Source organism: Acomys russatus, chromosome 6 (assembly GCF_903995435.1).
Source record: "Acomys russatus chromosome 6, mAcoRus1.1, whole genome shotgun sequence".
Taxonomy (NCBI): domain Eukaryota; kingdom Metazoa; phylum Chordata; class Mammalia; order Rodentia; family Muridae; genus Acomys; species Acomys russatus.
In genome coordinates, this window is record NC_067142.1 from 59,545,583 (window position 1) to 59,570,741 (window position 25,159).

A 25,159-nucleotide genomic window follows, 5' to 3' on the forward strand; every position below is an offset into this window, starting at 1 on the left:
CAAGCCATAATGGCGCCTTCTAAAGAAAAGGTGAATTATAAAACAAAGCTGCCTGCTTTTACCTTCTTAGGTTCTTGGTCTCCAAGGCCAAAAGATTTTTCCAAGCTGCCATTCTCTAAATCATACACTCACTAACTTATACGTAAAAACAAACAAACAAACAAAAAACCCAGAACATAAAAATTAAGTGCTTTTTAACTAAAGATATGTCAATATTTATTGTTTACAATATTTTAAAAATATATTTGTTTTTAAAATTATGAGTATGTGTGTATGTGAATGTGAGTGTACATACTCCTGGAAGCCAGAAGGATGAGATCCACCTGAAGCTACAGATGGTTGCAGGCTGCCCCTTGTAGGTGCTGGAAATGGAACTTGACTCCTCGGCAAGAATAGTCTGCACTCTAAACAGCTCAGCTGTATCCCCAGCCTTACTGAAAATAATTTCTAAGTGAGTTTAACACAGATAAGAGAGCCAGAGGTAAAGGCCCTACATTTGTAGTTTGGCAGAACAGCACAAAGTCAACTATTGCCAAGGAGACCCACAAGACACCACTCAGTCCTGGGAGAGTTTGTATGGGATTCAACAGATACCTCACCAGTTGTTTGGTGTTTATATTATTCTTAATGCACAACATTTGGACTTGTAAAAAGAAAAACAATTGTACTATACTCAAGCCCCAGTCAAATGACGCCTCCTCCAAGAAGTCTTTCTTCTGTGTCTCTGATAAATATCAAACAAAGAGTTACCATCTCAGGTAGAAGGGTTTATTATTTATACAGAAATTTTCATCAGACCTCAAACCATACATAGTCCTCTTCGCTTAAACAAACTTGAGCAAGCATTATCATATTTTTTTTGTTTTCTTAATATGAAGTAGAGGACAGTGCTGGCATACTTGAGCAGAAATAAAAGTGGAATTGGAATCTAAATTTTTTACTCCAAATTCTAAACTCTTTAGTCTCAAAATTAATACTTTTCAAACTACCGAGAGTAACTGAAGATACTTTCATACCCACTAAGCTTATCTTAGAGTCAGCTTTCTGGCCCTAGCCAGCTGCTGATCCAGCCTGTAGTCACCCTTTGACAGTATATCCCAATCTCAGTCTGCAGGCTAGACCCATGTTACAGCACCTCATGTTCTTCTGTGTCAGGCCATGAACAGGGTGGTCCAGCCACAGTAGGTGTAAACTAGCTTATCCTGACCCAATTTCCCCCTTTATTTTTTATTAATGAAGACATCTGTGAAGGCTCAGAGTCTGAAAATATGAACCTCAAATAAACAAGACCTGATGAAAAAGCTGATCTCTCAGCCTTAGGCAAAATATAGATTAAATTTCCTGTGCTGAGCAGTGACTACATTTTAAAGCATGTTAAAAGATTCAGTATGCCAAGACAGAAGAGGCAGCAAGACATTCTTACTTCTCTGTTGAAATACTCTAAAAGAGGCAGAGTGCTTAAGAAATCTGGCATAGCAAATATTCTGTGAAAGCTACACAGTTTCTTCTGATGGTTCCAAATTAGTGGCATCTTACAGATTTGAAACCAACATAGTTGGGAATTATATCAAGCTCGCAGAAAGTACTACAGAAAAATCTGAGCACACTTTCTGTGAGACAACCTGTCCTGGAAAATGAGGCTACACAGGCATTCGGAATGAAACAAGACAAGAAGAAAACGGAGGAAGTGTGGAAGCTTTGAGCTGTGTCTAGCTCAGTGGTTCTCAACCTTCCAAATGCTGTGGCCCTTTAACACAGTTCCTTATGTTGTAGTGACCCCAACCGTAATATTATTTTGTAGAAAAGTCATAACTATAATTTTTCTACTGTTGTAAATCATAATGTAAACACATCATATGCAGGACATCTGATATGTGACCCCAGAGGGGTCATGACTTACATGTTGAAAACTGCTGGTCTAGCTGAAATCTTGAGATACCATTGAGTGGTAGGGAAAAGAAAAGCAAGTTAGAGTATCAGCAGTCCCAGGATAGGACTATTAAAGCCCGGCTTCCTAAGATATTGTACTCTTGGACAAGAGGACATGTCATAGATTTCTTCAGTGTTGTCCCAAATGCTTCATGTGGTGCTCAACACAATTAATATGCCAGTGGGATGACCGCTGGTAGACAGACTTTCCTGGCTTCAGCCTATCCAAGGTGTGATTTCAGTTTCGTTTTTGGGAGAAAATATATGATGGATCTTGGACCTTTGGTTCCACTATCTCAGACCCCTTAAAGGGAGGGGCTCACAACCAGGAAATGAGTAACTTCTTGGGAAGGTTCAGTTACAAAAGTCTTCACATATCTGAATTAAAATATTTAGCAATATTATCTGCTAGTGTTTGATAAATGTCAAAGAAGTTTGCTTTTGCAGAATTTGAAGCAAGCTCTAATCATTCAAGTACTGGACTTCAGACAGAAACTGCCCATTTCACATGGTCGCCTTCTCCTCTCTCAACTGCTCACACGGGAGCGGTGAAGGGAACATCCAGGTACAGAAATGGGGAGAAGGTGGGTGTGAGGGAAGGATCCTGCACAGCCCTGCCGATGATGCCCCCTTTATTTCTCTTTCGTCTACTAATCTGACCAGCTGCCTCTGCTCCTATGCCACTGCAGTATGCACATTCTGGCTGCCCAGCGTGCCTTTTCAAGATGCTACGCCTCACGGCTGCTTCGAGTTGCCATCACCCTCTCCTTCACCTTTACAGTAATGTCCTAACTGGTTTGTGTTCCTTCTCTAACGTCCATGTCTCATAGAAAAGTCACATTGTTGTTCTTTTAAAGAATCAGGATCACATTATAAAATTCTACAGCTTGCTCAATGGTTTCCCGTTGCTACCATACTTAGAAAACAGACCTCATGCCTTTAGCCTACAAGTCCTAGACATCTTGCTGCCATATTCTTCTCACCTTGTCCTCTCTAAAGTTCCCATCATGCACTGTCATCTGGCCACATTGACCTTCCTTCTGTGCTCTGGATGCTCACAGAACATGTATACCTGTTCCTTCCCTTTTCTCATGGTTACCTTTTCTTTTCATCCACTTGTTTGCTCAAAGAAGCCTGTTTCTTTTCTTTTCTCTTTCTAGAGAACTCACCTATAGTCATCATAACTAAATTATTTATCTAGTTATTTGTTCATTTACTTGTTAACTGCTTTTCTTCCCTGGAAAATTTCAAGTTTATGAGAAAGAAAGGCAGTTTTTCTGTTGGCTGTTGTAGCTTTAACACCTGGTATAAGGAATGAAATGGCTGGTATTGAGGACATATTTGCCAACAGTGTGGAGCCATGAGTAAGGGGAAGAAATCCTGGAATGGGAGTATACAACTATTACTGGGTTGATTCCAGACCTCCTATTTTGTTGTGTCTGTAAGTTTTATAAGCCTGGGATTCATTTGGTTTACTAGGTATTTATCTAAATGATGACCATTGGATATATTATTTGTAAGTGTTTATTTTCCTAATAGTGAACTCTAAAAGAGTCAGTAGGAAGGGCTGGAGAGATGGCTCAGTGGGTAAGAGCACTGACTGCTCTTCCAGAGGTCCTGAGTTCAATTGCCAGCAACCACGTGATGGCTCGCAGCCATCTATAATGTGATCTGACGCCCTCTTCTGGCCTGTGGGTGTATATGCAGGAAGAGCATAGTATACATAATGGTAAATAAAAAATCTTAAAGAAGAAGAAGAAGAAGAAGAAGAAGAAGAAGAAGAAGAAGAAGAAGAAGAAGAAGAAGAAGAAGAAGAAGAAGAAGAAGAAGAAGAAGAAGAAGAAGAAGAAGGCACTAAAATCTACTGTATGCTTCAAAAGACCATACACTGTTCTGTAAAGGATGCTATGAGGGTGCACAGAAGATGCAGAAGACAGACTGTTGAGTAAGACAATCCCGAGATTAAGCTCCCTACAGTCTAAGCTTGGCTTAGTGTGGGTCCTACACCAAAGAAGAGGAGACATTTACCCATTTCTTTCTCACCATGGATCCTCAAAATCATTTCATTCTAAGACACAGCACTCTGGCTGCCCCCACCAACACTACAGATCAAGTACACCATACATTTACTAATAATTTTAGGTTTCCTTGGAAACTAATCACTTCTTAGAACGTCACATTTGGACAAATGAATTTGCAAATCTAAACAGTCAAGTTAGAGGTCAAATAAAATCCTGTCCAAGACATTCAAAATATCATAGCTCCCTCAAAAGTCATACCCAGAAATTTTTAATGTCATTTTTCCTTCACAATGTTCAATAACTCAACATTAGACCTGAAACAAATAAAGAGCTTGGTTACATCCATCTGTGATGGATAAGTCATGGGCATCTTGTTTAGCCTCCAGTAGACTTGTCAAGACAATGTTTCTGTCACTGCTCTTTTATAGACCTAGACCCCAAAGGGGCTTAATGGCATATTCAGAGTCTACTGTTTCTGTCACTGTTGTTTCATAGAGATAGAACCCAAAAGGGCTTGATGACATATTCATAGTCATGCTGTTGGCAAGATTGTTGGTCAAAGTCAAGTCTCTCTGGTTCACCTCGGCTTCTTCTCTAGAACTCAATGTATTCATTTAAGTTACTGAGGCCTGTAATTAACTTCAGGTTTTCTATTTACCTGACATAAAAGCCTCTATAATAATTAGGGGTTTTCTTGGCAAAGGCATTAGTGTTCAAAGGATTCTTTGAAATTTTAAATGTGTAATCTCAGTGTATAACTTGCTATCACAGTGTTCAGCTTAGTATTCTACTGAATAAATGCCACAAAAAAATTAGGCCCAGCTCAACTACTTTTTCAGCTACTAAAAGATAAGGTAGAGAATAGTGGAAGATAGTGGGTATTAATGTACCTGAGGGGTCAAGACTAGTTTTGATTTCGGCCGATAACTAGCTTCAGGGCTTCAAGCAAGAGGCTTAGCATCCATTGAGTATAAGAGTCATATACATACATACACACACACACACACACACACACACACACACACACACACACACACATGTGGAACAATAATCTCTACCATTTAACATTGTTATGAACACTTAAGACACTCAACTAATATAAACCACCCAGCACACTGTCTATTCCATGATGGGTGCTCGTGCTCAATAGATATCGGTTTCTTTCCTTTAGTACTTTTATCCCAACGAGAACTCCAAAGGTGCTAGTTAAGTAGAATTATTTCTGAGCTTCAGGGACAAACACAAAGAAATATGAAGGAAAGTCCAGAGTTTCCTTGCTTACCCAGAAGCATTTTTTGCTCCCATTGATATGTTATACCCTGTTGGATTAACATGGATAGACTCTTGTGTCTTAGTTGTGTTATAGAAGATAATATTACATTATTTGTCTATGGAAGCACGCTTGCTACTCAGAAAACTGCCCTGAAGCCAGGATCTGGCTTTAGTAACTATCCGTCTCAAATAAGAAGACTCACTGAAAAGCTCAGTTAGCCAAGCTAACTTCAGGACAGTCATAAGCCAGACCAGTATTTGCAAGACTTGAGACATGAGATGTCATGATACGCAGTGAGCGGCTTCTGATATACCTAGTTATATAACCAGGAGATGTGCAGAAGCATAACCACGTAGCTCCCCTGGGTAGGCAGCCAGCGTGCTCACAAATGATTAAATGTGAAATAAGCAGGAGTGAGCTGTGAATTATGAAGCTGTAATTTCACCAAGGGGGTTCTGGTGATGTCATAGACCACCAGAGCAAAGGCTGTGTCACCACAGGATCCCAGATGGGCTTAGAGGCCTAGAACTCTGTAGTAAACTCTGCTACAGACCTGGGTCCAGGAGGCCTCTGCCCCTGCTTTTGGCTCATCTCATTCTTTAAGGGTCCACTTTTGATGTTTTTTTTTCCCTTTGAGCTTACTGAAATCAAACTCACTCTGTTTTTCTAAAAGTCATTCTTTCTAATTAGGCCAACATTGTATCAGTTAAGAAAGACCAACAAGTGCACCGTTTGGAGACCAATCTACTCAGACATATCCTTTATTAGAAAGCATTCCTTGGTATTAATAGAAGATCAATTTGAGACAAGATTCTTGGAACATACTTAAAGGGGGACATTGAGGATCTAGCCCTAATATATGCCAAGTCCAAGTATGTCACTAATGCAACAAACTTAGTTGCCATGGAACAAGCTACATTTGGGGGAAGTTATGGTGACATCTCATATACAGCCTTCTTATAAATCCAAAGGACAGTAATTTAAAACTTGGTTTGCTGAACCAAATCAAAATTTCAAAGTGTTGCAAGATCTGTCCTTTAACAACTACCCAAAGGTGAAGAAAGACTTTATTTTTTGAAAAGAAAGAAGAAGAGGATGGGTGCCCACTTCCCAAAGGCAGCACACTTTCATCTGAGAATTATGTAGACTTAAAATTAAACTGCAAATGCAACTATCTGCGTGTCGGGTCACCACTTTTCCAAAGCATGCTTCTTTATAACTAAGTTCTGAGACAACAGTGTGCACTCGGACAGTTGTCCATTCCTCTATAGTGTATTTCTTTCCTTTTTAGAACAGTGCTATGTGCCTATGCATGCTGAGTGCATAATTTTTTTCACTTACTCAATAGCTATTTTAAAGCAACCCTTACAGAAAAAGCATCATTACAGGTGCTCTGAGGCATAAAACATGTGCCTCCTTTCAAACAGCATGTATCTCGCTAATGGCACGAGATTGACACTTTGGAGCAAAATAGCCACCCATTGTCACAAGGAAGAATGTCCTTCTGTTACTTGATACCAACTTCCATGGATCAAAATTGTCTAAGTGGTTTCAAATTTGGTGCCATATAAAAACTCACTTGTGACATTTAAAATGTGTGCTGTTGGAGAGCCTCATTCCCTGGATATGATGGAGCCCTAAGTGTGTCTCTTGGATCATCTGATCCCAAGGAACCTAGTTTGTCTAGGAAGGAGGGTAACCATGTTAGAGAAATAGTCAGATGAGCGTGCATTTCTTTTTAATTCCTTTTCTTCAGAATAGTAGAAATTACCAGCATTGGGATAATATAAACACCACATAGATTATGAAAACAAGGGTCAAAAGAAGGTTTTTCTAGATAAGAAAGAATTCCAGGACTTTCTGAAGAGAATGGTAACCCTGAATTAGCTGTGTACCCTAGCACATACCGCAAAGATCATAAAATGAAGACTATTTAAAAAACACACAAATGAGTCTCAGCAAATAAGACTGCCATTTATTCTCAGCATATCAAGCTGATCTTTGCCTCAGTCACTGAGACTGTTTGGGGGCATAATCAGGCTCCACTCTTGAAAAGAGGAAATGGCAAGCTGCTTCCTTGGACCACACCAGGGAAGGCACACCAGCCTTGCAATAAACTGTTCTCCAAATGCCTCGCCCATAGAAACTGGTTTGCTCCACATGTGTCACAGCTGTGAGTCATAAAGATCCACTGCCTGAAAATGCCAGGGAGATCTGATTGTTAATGGCTTGGTCAAAAACAAAGCAGAGAGACAGAGAGAGAGAGAGAGAGAGAGAGAGAGAGAGAGAGAGAGAGAGAGAGAGAGAGAGAGAGAGAGTGTCTTAGGTACGTCGTGACATAGACGTGCTGTCTTTGCATACTCTAGGCTTATTAGATGCCAATGAGGAACGTTAAGAGAGCAGGTCACATATCAGGTGGTGGGTAGAGTGTTTATATTGCACAAATCATTGGGAAGCTGAGATTGGGTAAGGGAAGGGAAAATGTACGTGTAGTCATGGTAAACGTCGTGTTACATCTGAACAAAAGCTTAGCAAGCTCCACAGAAATCTCGACGGAGTAGTCAGAGCTACACTGGAAATGCGACAACACAGGGAGAATGTGTCACAGTGTGTCCCTAGGAACTTACTAAGTCAGGCCTTAGCCTAATAGTCTTGATACCTGGTGCCCTGGCTGTGTGTCCTATGATCTATGTACCATCCAGAAGCCCATGACGGTGACCAAAGCCGGTGGGGATAAAGAGTGCCAGTGTCCCCTGAAGCACTCACTGCAGGGTGAGCAGGGCCTGAAAGAGAGGATCCTATCCAGAAAGTTCTAAGGCAGACACACACCTAGCACTCATGGTGGCATTTGTGGTGGAGCCTTACGAGCATCACAAGAAAAGTCAAGAGGCATCAGCTTCTAACTGTGGATTAAAAACGGATATCGCCTGAGTCACCCTGTCAGTGACATCCTGGAAGGGTTTGACTTCCAAAGTATGGGAATATTCTAATTTCCAGCATTAACTGGAAAACCACACTGAATATATAACCAAGCTGGGGATAAATGACACTTGTCAGAGATGTTTGGGCTAAGTGCAGAATAAGAAAAAGGCAAGCATGTATTTGTGCCTACAACAGGAAGTGTACTGGAGTGCTGAGCACTTTGCAGTCTCATTATCGAAGCCAATGATTCTCAACCTTCCTAACGCTGTGGCCCTGTAATACAGCTCCTCATGATGTGGTGACCACCCCTCAACCATAAAATTATTTTCATTGCTACTTCATAATTGTAATTTCGCTACTGTTATGAATTGTTAATGTAAGTATCTATGTTTTCCGATGGGCTTAGGCAACCCCGGTGAAAGCATCATTCACTGCTTATAATAAGGAGTGAACCTTGGTCATCCATATTAATGTGGTGCTATTATAGGCACAGACACTGAGACCTAGAGGTTGTTTTAAAATCAAGTCATAAGTGCATGGTGGGATCATGATTGAACAGAGAATTCTCTGAATCCACAGTAAATACATAGAAATTTCTAATACCTCTAAGACCCAGACGAAGCATCTCTCACTTTGTGTGTATGTGCGTGCGTGCGTGCACGTGTGTGTGTGTGTGTGTGTGTGTGTGTGTGTGTGTGTGTGTGTGTGTGTTTTATAGGGCTTGTTCTCATGAATATTAATAATCACATGCTCTCATATTGACCTATATTGCCAGTTCCAAAGATCCTTCACATTTCGAGAACTTGGCATAACTCTAATAAATTGTATTTTTAAATTTTTGATCTTTTCTTGATAAATTAATTTTGAAAGATTCCATCTCTTACCATCCCTTAATGCATGTATGTTCAGCCCTTTATTTTACTTTATTTTTGTTTGTTTGTTTTTTTTCAAGGTAGGGTCTCACTATGTCTATCTGTCTGTCCTGGAACTCACTAGGTAGACAACACTGGCCTTGAACTCACCGAGATCTGCTTGCCTCTGCCTCCTGAGTGCTGGGATTAAAGATGTGCACCACTGCGCCCAGTTTATTTTTCTTTTATTTTTACAAGCACAGTTCCTCCTTGGCTTACTGCATTCCCATAAAGGACACTGATCTAGCAAAGAAAGTGATTACTTTTAAAATATTTGTACAGCTTGGGCACATATTGGGAAGTAGCTTGCTTGAGTCCTCATTCTTAATTGACATCGGTTCCCGAGCGAGTAATGCACCTAAAACAATTTGGTTGACATCAAAGGTCCCGGTGGGGTACAATGAAAAAAAGAAAAAAAAAGAACTAAAATGGGATCATGAGAGTGAGTAATGCACCAAGATTTCATATATTAAAAAAAACAAAACAAAACAAACAAAAAAAAAACCCCTCCTATCTGTAAGCTGAAAAAATTACCCTGGCTCCATCTACTTCTCAGAATTGGCCTTATAGAATGAAGCAGCAAGTGTGTGTCCTTTGATACTTGTGAAACAGTTTTACATTTTGTATGTATTAATACCTTATGACAGAGTTAAGTCGAGCAAGTAATTAAGGACCTGAGTAAAATAAGGTAGCAGCGTAAGTTACGGCAGGTACCACTACCAGGCCTAACCAACCCAACCTAGGCTCCATGTCCTCTCTCAAAGTAGTGTTGTTCTTTCAAAAAGCAAACAGACAAACCTCAAACACAGCAGAAAATAAATATTTGTACCATCTCAAGAAAACAGAATAACAGAGGTAAAGGGAAAGATGAAGATAAACATTTAAATAAAGCTCCTAAAAATGATCACACTTGGGGAAACTTGCTCCTTCCCTGGGGCGGTTCAGAACAGATTGTAACAGACCAGTGTGCAGAGATATTATTTTCTGTTTCTCTTGTCAGAAGGGATTCAGTCTTTGAAATATGTCTAGCTAAACAGCAAAATTCGGTTCCATGATTAATGAACTAAATTACGTTTTATTTCTTAAATGTGTTGGGGCTTCATCCTGCGGCCTTCCCCCAGTCTTGAGGATTAGAGCAGCTGGGAGGCACATCTGGTTACAGGCAGGCCTCTCTCTGGGTGTTCTTTTTTTCCTCCTTCAGAAGAAGGCAACGTGGGGAACTTCCAGAAACTTTTTTATTTGGTAAATGTGGGTTGTTTTTTTGTTTGTTTTTTTTTTTTAATTCTCAAAAATGATGCTTGCTGTATTCCTTCTAATGTGAAAGAGAAAGAGTAAATTAAGATATATAAATACTTCTAATTCATAAACTAAATTTTTTTAGTCAGCATGGCATTCTTATTAATATTTCCCTTCAATAAAATGTTTGTTGTCACAGGGCAAAGAATTTAATAATACTCTCCCTTGGAATGGTTTTTTAAAAGGCTTCATAATAACAATTCCTATCTTCCTTATAATAAATCACTTTAAACGAAACTTTGTGGTTGGATATAATTCATTATCCTTGTTCTTATTTTTTTTAAATGCTTTTTTGTTTGTCAAAATGCTTTACTGGTTACTGAATCTGCCACTGTGACTATTATTCTAGGAAGCAGAAATAAATGTATGGACCTTTCAACATTTAATAAAAAGGAAATGCAAGATCCAAGGACCTACAATTAAGACCCCATATCTATCTCCACTTTGTGCTCACTTGGTGGACATTCTCCTTAGCAATCATGTCAAAATTAGCCCTGTGGAAAACCTCTCTCTGAGCATGGTTTGGGGCATCATTTAGATTCGAGGCAGATTTTTCACCTTCAGGAAATGTGTGCTTTTGTCTAGGGAAGATTCCTAACTAGAAGAGTCAGAAAAGAAAAAGAAGCCATTCTGAAAGACTTTGGGCTGGAGATGCCTCCACTAGAGGCTGAGAAAGCTGAGAATGGGCTGTGATGGCCAAGGCTTGCATAATCCTCCAGAGACCTTTGTGTGCTTTTTGCATGTTTATTTGTTTGACTTTACTGATGAGAACAAGTGGGACAAATGTTTATGTGTTTTCTTGTTTAAAAGAAACAGGATATTTGAAAATGGGCTTATAAACTCTTTTACTGATTAAAGAACAATCACTCATCAAACATGTTAATGCCATACAATCAAAAAATCATATTAACAAAACTAAAAGGAAAACACTTCAGTGTCAAAATATTAATTGTATTTACCTCAGGGTAGTGAAATTATGGCAACCTTACTTTTTCATTTAAAACTTTAGTGTACATGAATATAGTTTTCTAGAATGCACTTGTACACTACTTTGTTTTTATTTTATAAACATAAAACAACAACAACAATAAAATCCCTACAGCGAGAAAGACAGGTCAGTAGAACGCCTCCACGCAGACATGTCTATACCCGATCTAAGGAAATATGCCCTACCCCAGTCTTTAATCTTACGAAAATCCCCAAGGTAGATCCACAATCCAAAAACACTTAGAAAATAAATAAACAGTTTGTGTGGAAGCACTGAGTGTCTCTAGAACACACACTGAGGGAAAGCTCTTACAGGGAGATTTGCGGGGACTGCAGTTAAGCAAGGGTATCACAGAGAAGTCTCACGGGACCAGAACCTTGGCAGGTAGCATGTTCCAGAACCAGCTCCTTTCACATAAAAAGCTGAGACGCAGAAATGAGGCTGGCGCATAGGAATACACTTGCCCAGCAGGCATAGGAGGGCACGGCAGCAAGCCAGCTTCTTTCAGGCAGGGCTTAGGCTTGTGAACAGGGAAAGTTACTGGAGAAGAATAGAAATAAAGATTATAGGGAATGATTTTAAGGGAAAAAAAAAAAAAAAAGACCAAGGTAAGCCATTCATCCTCGATGCTGAAAAGGTTGAAAAGCCATTGCACATACTAAAGGAAATGGGGGAGCTAAGGATTTTAAACAATGTATTTGTGGGAGAAACTGTGGTGAGGCTCCTTGTGGGTTTGCCTTTAAGGATTTATTCCACAGTGCTCATCTCACCACCCACACGTGGGGAAAGACAAGCATGCACGTGGGGAGAGCTGGCAGGAAAGAAAGAGGAGGTGCAGGTAGACACGGTAGGGACTTTAAAGGGGAGGGATTTAGGTGGAAATTAAAGGTAAACTCGCAGAGAACTAGAGATGGAGCCCAGCAAAGGCATAACGGAAGGAGAGTGCGAGTACGGGATGGGTGTGAAGGGCTTCAGTTCTGCCACGTGTTGCCACCAAGGAAAACAGGAAAACCTATCTGAGGATCAAAGGAAGGGGTTCCACACTTTGTTATTTCTGAGGCCAAAGCACTTTTGCGACCTTGGAACAAGAATATCAAGTAGCTGGCTGCATGCATAGATTGGTGACGTTAATATAGCTGTCTAGCTAGGAACAGGAAGTGATAAGATGCACATGGCTGCTGGCAGGGCTGGCCTAGGCAAAGAGCCGGAAGCGGGTAGGAGAGATGAGTGAGTGCCTAGTCATGTCAGCAGATAAGAAAGGCCTGGTATGGCACGTGCTTACTAAGCACTAGTGAGCACAGACAACCAGACAACCAGTTGTGTCGTTGCTGCCATGAGCTGTGCGTGGTAGTACTTGTGGAGGAAAAGCTGACAGAGAGTGGACAGAAAGTTGGAATGCACATAATTATATGTACTGCCATCCCCTGCTCTGGGTTAATTGTGACTTGTGAAAATGACGATGGACAAAGATTTAGAATCAGTTCTGTAAACTAGTTACCCCGAAAAGGAACAATCTCCCAAACCATAATAACCAACAAGTTTCTAACTGGGAGAGGCTGGGTATAGTAGTACATGCCCATGATTCTAACATACGGGAGCTGGAGGCAGGAGAATCACTGTAAGTTCAAAGCTAGTCTCACCTGTATAATAAGCTCCCAGGTACTCAGGGCTGCATAGTGAGACCCTGTCTCAAGAACCGCCCCCCCCCCAATTAAAAATGAAATAATAGAATTAGCAGAGAGGAAAAATGCAGGTAGCTATCTGGCAGAGTATATATATATATACACTCAAGCTCAACACCCACCCCGTCTCTTTCCAAAGATTCTGGAACATAATATTTAAGGGATGCTTTAAGTTCTAGCATGGAGATTGTTGAGGCAGACACAAAGCAGGCAGAGTAAAAAGAGCAGAATGATGCAGCCAGAGTCTCTCACCACCCACCAGGCCCGAGCCATCCCCACTGGCATTGGACTAACATAAAAAGATTGCATGAAAACATGAGAGAAAGTGGTTCTCTGCATGTCCCTACTGCTGGCCACACTTTGCCCATAGTGTCAAGCTGACTGAACTTAGCACATCCTGGCACCGGTTTTGGTTGAGTTGGGCCCTGCGGCCTTGAAGCTGTATTTCTAAGTCTCCTTTGAAAAGATCTGGCCTCCTTGTGCATCCTCAGAACATAACCGAAAGAGCACCCATCTGTTTTTATGCTTGTGTATAACTATACCTCCTTCCAGCACTGCGCGGTCCTGTAAAATCTAATGGCATGAGGAAATAGCTGCAGGAGCCAAATGCTCTCACGCGCTGACGCTCTCGCCTCCCGCTTCTACTTCTACTAAACACCTCAGGTCAGATTATCTGGAAAAGTCTGTCTTCGCCGCCATCAACCCTAAGACACCAATAGCCTCGTTCCGTCGTGCCGCTCCGAGGATTGGCTCGTCTTGTTCCAGCCACCATTTGGTAAGACGAGAACTAAAAAAACAACTAGGAAATTTACAAAGGGGGCTAAGAATTTACCCTCAAGTCCTCGAAGCTTGGCCAGAAAGGGTCAGACTTAGGGACTGGAAGTAGTTTCCCGTGTTCAAATTTCAGTGTCGGGTACGTATTAAGGCAGTTATTGCCTTCCTTTGGGGGAAGAGGGTTATCCTCACTCCAGGGTGCCAGACTTCCTGTCCTATTTGAAGACTCCAGGTACTCCAAGGGCGTATATTGCAACTCGAAACATCTTGCTAATACCAGCCAAGTGTACACACACACACACACACACACACACACACACACACACACACACACACACACACAATTACACTCATTTCCACATGCTCCCTCCATAGAACCCAGGCACCAGTTCTAGCAGCCTATAACTGAAGAACTGGTCTTTCTAACAGTGTCTTCACCTATGGACATTTCCTTCCTATGTTTGGCCATTCATGGAGAAGATGGATACAGGTTGTGTCTCCTGGTCTAGAGCTGTTTTTGTTGCTGTTGTTGTTTTGTTTGTTTGGATTGCTTTGCTTTGGTTTTGGCAGAGTGCTTCACAGCCTCAGCTGTGGAGAACTGCACCCCCTATTGGAAAGAAAAGGCAAGGAGGAACCAGTCAGGCAAGGCTGGTGGTCCTACCCTGCAAAAGGCAGGGAGTTTTGGACTATCAGGAAAGGAGTGGAAGTGGAGTCGGTGGGTTTGCATCACTGTTTGGGCAGAGACAAAAGCAGCTAAAAACTGCTTTATTTTAAATTTAAATTTAAATTGTTCAAGCAATTCCTCTGTACCTAGCATGTGCGCGCGCGCACACATACACACACACACACACACACACACACACACACACACACACACACACACCAGAACACTACTACTTCTCACGTTGAAGTTGAGCCTAAGGGAACCCAATGATCATAAAAAGGAGTCCAGGGTTCTCAGGAATCAAGCTTTCCCCACTCTGCAGTGCTGCAAAGGGCTTTCGACACTGAGGACCCAAGAATGTATGTGGTCACAAGTCTACCCCTTGCCCTGCATTTGAGGACCCCAGAGATGACAGAATTATAAAATTTGGACCATCTTCAGACTCCTGTAAAAGGTTACTGTGGGTGTTATTTGTTGGCAAGAAGCTTGTTCCGTTGATAAAAAGCCCCTGCGAGAGATTACCTGTGGAGATGATTTCACTCCTCTAAACTGCCATGGCTGTCACTCTCCAGAACCAGCTTCTCAGTTTGTTTGTTTGTTTGTTTTTGTTTAATTAAGTGATGTCAAGCTAATAAAATATGTAATTTTAAAAATCCATATCCCATAAAGGTCTGCACAAATACTTCTTTGAGACTTCAATCTATTAATGACAAGAATCTACTAATATTCAATCACCAGCGGAGACATCATTCCGTGAAAATAAATTGCTAACTCAGAAACATCCATGACTATCCTGCTGTCCTTCCCCTGATAGCTTCACCTGGACTGGCTTAACCAGAAGCTGCATTTAGAAAAAAAAAAAAAAAAAAAAAAAAAAAAAGAAGCCATAGGGAGTTGTTGACATGTTCACTTCTGTTTCAGAATATTGATTTTTCATTAGAGTGTTGTTAGCCTGCACACCAAGGTTTTTCCCCCCTCCCTGCCCCAAGAATCCAAATTTTCATGCATCAATACCATTACCAAAGACACACAGATCTTCCTTTTCTTGAAAAATGGCAGGAAATCTGTGGAAGGTATACTTCAGAACATCAGAGTAGATCAGGGAAATGGGCAAGGGATGGCCAGTCATAATAATACTCTAAAGGTAACTCTGATTGTTGGAACACAAAATGGCCATAGAGAGTTGGGCACTTAACAACAACAAAAATAATAATTTTTTAAAAATAAATGTTTCTCTATCCAAGAGTTGGATAGAGTCTGCTGAGATCCATATCATATTTTTTTTTCTTGGTTTTCGAGACAGGGTTTCTCTGTGTAGCCTTTGCTGTCCTGGATGCACTCTGTAGACCAGGCTGGCCTTGAACTCACAGCAATCCACCTGCCTCTGCCTCCTGAGTGCTGGGATTAAAGGCCTGTGCCATCCTGCCGCCCCCCCCATATCATACGTTTTATTCTGAAGGTGGGTTGGAGAGGGGGAGAACACTGTGTAGGGGGCAATCTCTTCTTGCCTGCCTCCAACACAATGCAAAAACCTATCTCCTTTTCTATAAATACCCCTTCCAGTTTCAAAGTGGTTCCTCATGTGGCTCTTCCACAGGGTTAATAAAAAACGAACATTCCACAGCATGCAAAGAGGATGGAGCCTTAGACTGGAGGCTCCCTGGGGTCACAGTGCAAGACCCAGCGCACAAAAGTTTGCAGCAACCGGGTGCCAGCAGCCCCAGTGTTTTCTCCACCTCAGGGTTAGGGGCCTGCCTTGGTGGAGGCTCCCTCACTGTGGTAGTGAACCCGGATAAACACCGCATAGGAAGAGAATTGTAAATTCTTTAAAATAATACATCCAATTGGTCTAGGGACCCTCCTAGTTGAAAATCTACAGCCGCCAGTTTGTACATAGGGCTCCTTGGTGCTACTGGCCTGGAGTGGTGGTCAAAATTCTTCCTTTAATCTTGGCCAGAATTAATACAAAAACTTGGTTCCGGAGTCCATGTAATAGAAAAGCACCCGCTGCTTTGGAATAGACAGTTTTCCCAGAGGGCTTAAGAGGTGGCATTTGTTGGTTTAGGGATGATTTATTCACTCCTGCTGTAAAATCTAAAATGATTGCCCTGGAAAGACAAAGCAACTTCTGAGGTTGCTGTGATGCACTGGGGGCCTGCCTTGCTGCCCAGCGCTCTGAGCGCCTCTTAAGGAAGGTTATCGACGGCCCCTGAGCAGTCTAAGACTAGGATGTAAGGGGAATTGGGAAGGGTCTCCCGGAAAAAGGACAATGGTGCCTAAAATTCGTTATCTGGAGACTCCAGGAGTCTGGTCAGCCTGAGTCCTTGGCTCCTAGGGTCTCAATTCCCTGACATTTACAACCCCAAGTTGCCCTTAGTCCCCAAACTTCTAAGTTGCTGGATCGTCGTTCTCTTTGAAAATTTTAAGAGAACTCCACTATGCTCTCTGCCCGTTTGTAAAATAAGCAATTCGCCCGCCAGCCTTTGCATTAGGCTGCTGTGGGGGACCCCCTTGCTCCTGGATTTCTTCCGCTGCTCCTATAAAGGGAGAATTCTCCAGCCACCCTTAAAAAGAGGCGTTTTATTATCTCCATTTTGAATTAAGATCATTGGGGCCTGGATTCAAATTCAGAGTGCCAGCACGGCGCGGGGGGCACACACCCCAGGGTGGTGCCGCGAAAAGAGGCGTCTGGCGCCACAGCTATTGCGAAATGAGGCGCTGCAGGGAGAGGGGGAATTGATATTATTTTGATGCAGTTTCCAACTGGGGAGCGCCCTAGAGAATGTTCCTGCTCTCCTGGGCGTTCCTCTGGTTTAGAGGAATTGGGGAGCTGGGCCAGCGGGAATGGGGCTGGTGGATGTGGAGGGCGATCATCCTTTGCCCACGTTTACACCTCTCCCTTTGTGACAAATCGATTTCCCGCACCGCTGTTGCTGTTCCACTTTTCCATCCACTGCGGACCGGGATCCAGCTGTGCCCGGGTGCACACTTAGCGCCGGCTGGTGAATGTGTGCGTGTGCGCTCGCGCGCGCGTGTCTAATTGACTTTCTGTCTACCTTTTTATGAGTACATGTGTTTCCAACAAAAGGTCTTATTAAGACAATCTGGTTTCACTAATTTAGAGGTTGGGAACGTGGAAGACAGGCGTGGTTTTTTTTTTTTTTTTTTTTTTTTTTTTAAGAGTTTGCAGAAGTTGAAATTAAGAAGTTGACAGCGGGATGAACTGTTCCCTCAAGAGTAGGTCTGCCTGTTTTTATGACTCCTTCTTCCCCTCCTTCTCATCCCTGCTCTGCCATCACCTCCGTTCATATGCCACGGGTTCTTCCTCTACTTTAGCTGTAGATTTTTAACAGTGTTAAAGAAACCAAAACGTTTGAGGGAAAAAAATATATGCCAGGCTGAGAGAATCAATAAATAATCAAAAAGCACACCTTCCATGGAAAAGAAAATGGATTGGGTATCATCTCCCAACCCGGGCAGGTGTGAGAGGACAGGATTGCTGACATATGATGGGAGAGGTTAGGAAGGACTCTTTTTTTTTTTTTTTTTTTTTTCTTTACAATAACTGACCAGGTTAAAATGCAGGTTTTTTACAAAATTAAGTATCTCTTGTTGAGGTCATCTCTAGACCCTACCTGCATGCTAATTTCCTCCAGATGGATAGAGAGGCCAGGTTTGCATACACTTGGGAAACTAAAGCATCCATGCATTGTTTTCCACCGCTTTGAAGGATATTTTCCTTTCCCAGCTCTTAGCACCTGACTGGCTGTGAACTTCTCTATCTCCTGTGACCCCTACTGTGACCCCTAAATCCCTTACAGCCAGATCTCAGCAACAGCCCTCCTCTATCCCAGACTCCCCTCTTTCTTGTCTATAATTTGAGCTCTACTGTCTACCCTCAGCTGGAGAGTAGTGTGTCACCCCACAGGCCTTGATTCCCAAGTAGCTCTCAACTTCTTCTGCACTCTACCTGTGCCCAAGAGTAAGGATGGGCATCCACAGAGCTGCTGTACAAGGGTCCTGCCATTAGTTATCACTCTCTAAGGAGAAGGGGGAAAAACTGTTTCCAAAAAACACAAGTGTCTTAGTACAGCCCTGCAGGCCATCCCCAGGAAAGGCAAAGTCAGCCCTGTGCTTGGGCGTTGTTTCCCTGAATTCTTTCTGTGTCCTAAGTGCTGGTCACTTATACCCCTTACCTTACCCTGCACTTGTGTTAGCTGGCAACCATCCTGTTTGCAGTTCATTTCCCCAAGCCAGCCTTAGGGGGCTTGGTTTCCTCTTTAGGGCCTCTCTCCTTTGCCCTCTCTACTCATTCTAAGTATGAGATGGGGCTGAGTTCAATGCCAGCAGAGTCATAGATTCATTGCTCTTTTTCTGTGGGCAAAAGATCCCCCAACTCTGGTGAAAACCTTAAGCTTGCCCAGGAGACTCATCTGCATGGTGTGACATTGGTAGCCCTAGGCCTGGGTCTCACAAAAACCATTCCCAATTTCAACCATGTTCAGTACACCCGTGCTCCAGATTAGCTCCCCCAATGGCTTCCTTAGCCTAGCTTTCCTCTATACCCACTGTAAGACCACAGCATTTCCCAAGCTCCCTTCTCCTATGGCTTCCTTAAAGAAGAAAAACAAGCAAAAACCATACTTTGTGTCCCCTGCTAGCCTCACAGTTTTGAATGCTGACTGCCACTCTAGCTTGCTGAGGCCAGTCTCTGAGCTGCATTTCTGACGCTCCAGCCTTCTTTTCTAGCCAAGAGCACTATGACCCCCTCTCCCTGCTCACCTTGGTCTTCAACACAGCAGTTTCTGTAAGGCTTGGTTTTTATTGGAGTCGTGTGTGTGTGTGTGTGTGTGTGTGTGTGTGTGTGTGTGTATCCAACATTGAATTCTTCAAACAGTGATAACTTTGGGAATCAATAATAAGCCATTTGCAAACTGTCCTGACAGTCACAAAGCAGCGATAGCTGGGGTTCTAGGTGCTATCTTCCTAGCTTTTGTTTTACATCTTCCCTAGTGAAAGGTTTTTAAGTAATTGTAGCATTTTGTAATCCATTGAATTCAAGCTTCAGCTACTTTATCCATGAGATGCTGGCATGCACAGTAGGATCAACTCCCCCCCCCCCAAACCTTGCACAAAATGACTACAATTCTAAACCTAGCCCTTACCCAGGCCTTGGGAACAGTGATTCTTCCTGGGTCTGGTTTGGAGTGGTTTCTGTAATTCAAATGGTTAGTTCAAATCTCTTCCTTCAGCTCTTGTGGCACTCAGTGGAGGCCCAGTCCAGAGTTGGTTGTCCCCCAGATTTATGGTCATCTGAACTAATCCAGTCCGAGCTGGCTGCAGTATCTAAAGCTGTGGAACTAGGAGGCAACAGTACCCTGACAAGACAGGGCTTTCTTGTGGCCTGGCACAGGGCACAGGGAGCCTGGCTCCAGCCAACTGTGCCCATGAGCCATCTCCAGCTGTTTTCTGGTGTCAGTTTGCTTTGAATGTCTTTAAAAATTTGTTATTTGGAAGTCTAAGATGGACAGTGTCTTGAGAGAATCATAGAGTGCCTGAGGGCCCTCCGAGCTCCCAATTTCACAAAAGAGCCATCAGTGTATAATGACAAGGAAAGAGGTCCTTTTAGGGCTTTCTGTTAGGTCCAGACTCTTACTGTCTCCAGGAGGGAAGGGAGTATCTGTGTGCATGTGAGTAGCGGCCACTTGGGATGAACCAGGTGACAAGTGTGATACATCCTCAGAGACCAGGACATACAGACCTTCAGACAGTTTTTTTGTAAAGCCAAGTAATAAGCCCGATATGAACATTCCGTAAGGAAGAGATCGACAGTGACTGAGGGCGGGTAAGGCAGCTTGAACATAGACTGTTCTGGAGGTCTAAAGGCCATGCTGTGCAAGGACTTGGGCCTGCAGCCCTCGAGCCCAGATTCCCCAGTACAAGCGCGGTGCGAGATCAAGCTGGACAATCTCCGATTTTACTTCTAAAGAGGTTTTCCCTAACAGATGGGCCTTTAGCTGTCTCAAACCAGTCTGCAGGTAGCGGTGACAGGTGGGAGCAGAGAGCAAGCCTGTGCGACTAGGGCTGGGGTGTTCTCTTGGTACCCTAGGCCTTTTCCAGGCCTGCGCTACACGCATATGGGGTGCGACTTGAACCTCATCTTCTAGGTTCCCCTGGCACACAGTGCTTTCCCCTCGGCGCCTAGGAGAGGAGCTCCCAAGCTCAGCAGGCGTCTTTGCCCTCTGGTTCCTCTAACTTGAGTTGTCTGTGTAGTTTATGCGCTGGCCAGATCTCTCCTACCTCCGCGTGGACGTCCTGCCTGTGAGACTTCTGGGTGCCCTCTCTAGCCCAAAACCTAAATGAAGCCTTGGCGGCGGCTGCAGAGTCCCTGCCTAGAATCGCCTGGCCTCCCAATGTCCCTGGGCCTCCAGGGCCTCTCTCCAGCATCCGTCCGCTTGGCTTACACCCTTGGACGAGCCCTCTTTTTCTCACCAATATTTCTGCGATCCAGCCACGTTTCCCAGGACTCTTAACTTTCTCCTCTTCACCTATCCAAGAAACCTAAACCTAGAACACGTTCCCGCCGCCCTTCCCGGGCTTCCACCCGCTGTCCCCGGCACACATTCCCAGGAGCACGCGCCCCTCACTCACTGTCCTGCTGAGGGGTGTCGCTGCCGCTGGTCAGTCCGGGTGACTCCAGGAGGCTCCGGCCTGCCTCGCCCACACTTTCGTCCGCCTGTGCCGCCACCATGTCCCCGGCCTCCTCCAGGTCTAGCAGGTGACTGACGGAGAAGTTCTTTTTCGCCTGCAGAGTGTCGAGGTTGCCCGGGCTGTCCAAGCGGCCGCCCAGCGCCGGTTGCCGCTCCAGAACGTGCCCGTAGCTGGAGGTCATGGTCTCCCCTCCAATCCCACCCACCCCCCTCTTCCCGCTCGAATCAACACCAAACGCTGTGGGCGTGAGGGGGGAGAGGAGCCGAGTGGGGAAGAAAGAGGGGGGAGTGGAGAGAGAGAGAGAGAGAGAGAGAGAGAGAGAGAGAGAGAGAGAGAGAGAGAGAGAGAGAGAGAGAGAGCGCTCAGGAGAACAGAGGGCAGGGACCCCCTTCTGAAGAGCAGAACTTTCCGGCACCAGTAACTTTCCCCCGCAGCCTTGGTTGCTTCGCTGAAACCAAGTCCGGCGCGGTCCAGAGAGATAATCCACACCGAAAAGTTAAAATTTAAAAAAAAAAAAAAAACCTTATGCTTAAATCAGGAAGAAAAAAATTCCTTCCAACTCTCAAAAAGCGTCCACACGCAGACACTAAAAATAATAATAAGGGGGAGAGAGGAAAGGGGAGGCCAGTAGGCCGGGGAGTTAGGCAAACAGAAGACAGAAGGGGTGGAGAAAAGAATCAAAGTGGGCTAGGGAAAAAAAAAAAGTTATTCCCCGGCAAGAGTTCAAGCACCAACAGAAGAAGGCTTGTTCCAGCTTTCAAATGTCTTCACGAAAGCGCGTTCCCCCTCTCTGCACTCCTGTGGATTCTCGGGAGTGACTAGAATTTCAGGAGAATGATGTCTTGCAGATGTATTAGAAAGCAGGATTCTCACTTTACTTTTCGTGAGGAGGGGGAAAAAATAAGAAATAAAGAAGCGGGGCTTCAAGAGTCTGCCGGAGGGTGGCGGGTCCCCTTCCTTCTCTCTCTCTCCCCCTCTCCGTGCCGAGAGCCTTTCCCCTTCTCAGTTGGATCAAGAAGCTCTCTGGCACTTCAAAAGGCACAGACTGGCATGGAGAGAAGGCTTTGTAGGGAATACAAGAAAATTGGAGACCCCTGGGAGGGCAGATCTCCACTTAATAGGAGCCTGTAATTACGTGGCAAAGCCTTTGTGCGGCGCCTGACGTTTTACAGACCCCCTTTCTCCATCACACTCTCCTTCCTCCTTTTCCCTCGGACCGAAAAAACAGTCTGATTAAGAAAACTCCTTTGCCAACATCAGAGGCAGAGAGAAAGGGAGAGGGAGGGAGCAAGAGAGAAGGAGGGAGGCAGGGAGGGAGGAGGGAGAGAACAGTGAGGCAAGCAAAGGAGAGAGCCCCTTTGGATTTTAAAAATAAAGGTCTAATTATCATGCTCTTGCTGTAGTGCCACAGAGGAAAAAAGAGCCCGAAACCCACGGTCACTTTAAAACGGGCTGGTTATTTTGTTTCAGCATTAACTCCTCCGAATTTGTTTGAGATCTGGTTAGAAAATCTCACTTGCGTGTTTTGATAACAGCTGAGGGCAAACAAGTTAGGAAAAAGAAGAATGCATATCTATAACAATAAAAATCTGCTGCTGCCCCGCCCCCGGCAACTTTTCCTGCAGTTTTGTTTTGGCGGAGAGCTCAGGGAGAGTCTGAGACAGAAAGGCAAAAGAGCAAGCCTATTAAAGCTCCTTTGGCTCTGTAGAGACAGCCTATTAAATAATGTAATAAAATGACAAGAGCGATAATAACGGGAGGCTCTCTACGATCTAAAGGAGGCTTGGGGAGATCCAGAAGTCTTTAGCTTCGACTGGGTTCGAGACTTTCGCTGCCACCAGAAATCCCCGTGCTTCAGACAGTAGAAAATTTACATATTTACTAATGCGGAGGGGAGGAGGAGTCCGTCCTAATCGGTCCCCTACCCTTGCCAATGCTCTGATTTCTTACGTGCGGCCAAGGTCGCTTTCCCAGTCAAAGGTGGTAAGCACAGAGGCTGACCAAATTCGGAGCAAACAGGAGCACCCTGGCTGAAGGAGTTGGGGAGCCAGGAGAGCTGGGGGAGCTGGGGGTAGGATCAGTGCTAATCTGTGTCCAGCCCAGTGAGGTCCTGGCGGACACAGAGACTGAGGGAGCCAGGGGTCGAAGTCTCTGGACTCGTCTTGACAGAGGACAGAGGGGTGCTGGGCGGTGTTTTCATGACCTGTTGGAATCTGGTAACAGCTTTAATAGTCTCATTAGGAATGAGTTACTATATGGCCAGTAAGTAAAGTAGTAAGTGCTTATTTGTGGCGTTTTATGTTCTTTAAGCACACTTACATACGTTTCCCCTCACTCTCTTGATTGCTAGATTTTCCCTCCTCCTGTAGCTATGGGGTTGAATTGAAAAGGAGGAAGGGTCCCAGTGTGTGCAAATGGTTTCTGGGCTCCAAACGGCCATAGTTAGCCCAGAACTTCCAGCCCTGATCTGGGAAAAGAACATTTGATGCCATCAAAGGGTTGTAGATTGAAACCAGATGTGCGCGCCTCGGTTCTTTCCATGCATTTAATTAAGGAGCCGGGATGGAGGAGACTTTTTCATCATTAGTCCATCCACTCGCTGCCCCCTCCATTCTTCCTCCCCCTTGTCTCCCTCCAGCCACTCGTTCTGTGCCCCCTACCCTCAACCCCCAACCCAGCCAGTGTGCGCTGGTTGCTCAGGCTCGGAGCTCCAAGGTTTGTCTGCTGGCGCCTAAGCCTGGAGAGCTGGTTCTTGCGTCGGGGGATGGGGAGGGAGGACAGACGGATTTGCGCGTGGGTGGGCCGGACAGAGTGGGAGCGTGGGTGTCCAGAGGTGCTTTCTGAGATGGCAATGGTGAGGCTGAGAGAGCTTAAGGATGCTGAGGTGGAAGCAACTTAAAGGACAGGTTCAAGTGGCATATTTCCACCAATGTCTCCTGAGCTCTCTCTATCCCGTTAGGGGAAAGGCGCCACCCTTTCTCTCTTTCCTAAAGGCAGCTTAGGTCCCCACAGCATCAGTCTCTCCCAGAACTGAGGACTCACACTTTCCAACTACACTTACATATTTGGAATTCTTTTTCTTTCAGACTCCAGAATTGTCATTTGTAACCAAATACTGAGTAAAAGGGACATAGTCTCTGAGATGTAGCCTTGTTTCTGTGTGCAGCCAGTATGGATGGTGACTTGGGAATATTCACAAGGAAGAGAGAGAGACCAGGGACCATCCCCAGAGATATGGTCAGACGCCTTCCTTTGTGTTTGACCTTTTCTCCAGGCAGAAGGAAGATTTTAAAACCTGCCTCCTTTTTCCAATGTTTGTATCAACCACTTGCAACAGATCAACTAGGATGCCAATGGTTTCTGCAGGAATTTTCCATATATTTCTAAACACTTGTGAGCCAAATTTGTTTAATAGTAACGAATTAGAGCACTTAGCATATAGCAAATTCAAATGTGTGATATTTTCCTAATATCAAATGCAAACCAGCTACGCCACTTACAAGCCTCACCTCCTTTGCTGCCACCTTGGCTCTAGACACCAGTGACAAGGGGAGACATACCAGAAGGGTGTCTTTTGAAATCCATAAGCATTCTCTAAGCTGTAACTCAGGAGCAGAGTTCCACAGAAACCTGCATTCTTTGTGCCAGGGGAAGGCAAGGCAGGCAGCTGGGCCACAGCCTAACCAAGTTTAGAATTCTTAGAGGCTGTGCTAGTTCAAAAGGCTCCCGGACCTTTTCCTCTTCCTAGAACATCTCCTAGGCCTCAACTGCATGCCCTTTTGTTTGGCTAGGGAGCTTAGAGGAAGGGTTGGCTGCACTGGGAGAACCCCCTCTAAAGCAAGCCCTCTAGGAAACCTGCACCCCATGGAACTAGTTCCCACTCTACCCTAGGCATTTGCAGGCCTTTGAGAGTCTTTTCTCTCCCTCTCCCCTCCCCCCTAACCCAGCAGTTACAGTAGGATTGGTGTTTACATATGGCATTTGTGAT

The 25,159-nt window shown here is 44.1% G+C and overlaps 1 protein-coding gene across 2 annotated transcripts in view; it reads right to left on the minus strand.

Moving 5' to 3' along the window:
• The window catches only part of Prrx1 (paired related homeobox 1), a 63,949-nt gene extending 42,269 nt beyond the window's left edge, over positions 1-21,680 (minus strand). For both annotated transcript variants that reach the window (XM_051147720.1, XM_051147721.1), the window contains exon 1: positions 21,112-21,680. In XM_051147720.1, coding sequence (XP_051003677.1) covers positions 21,112-21,352 — 241 coding nt within the window. In that variant the 5' untranslated portion in view covers positions 21,353-21,680. The remainder of the gene's footprint in view (positions 1-21,111) is intronic.
• Between the last annotated feature and the right edge of the window lie 3,479 nt (positions 21,681-25,159).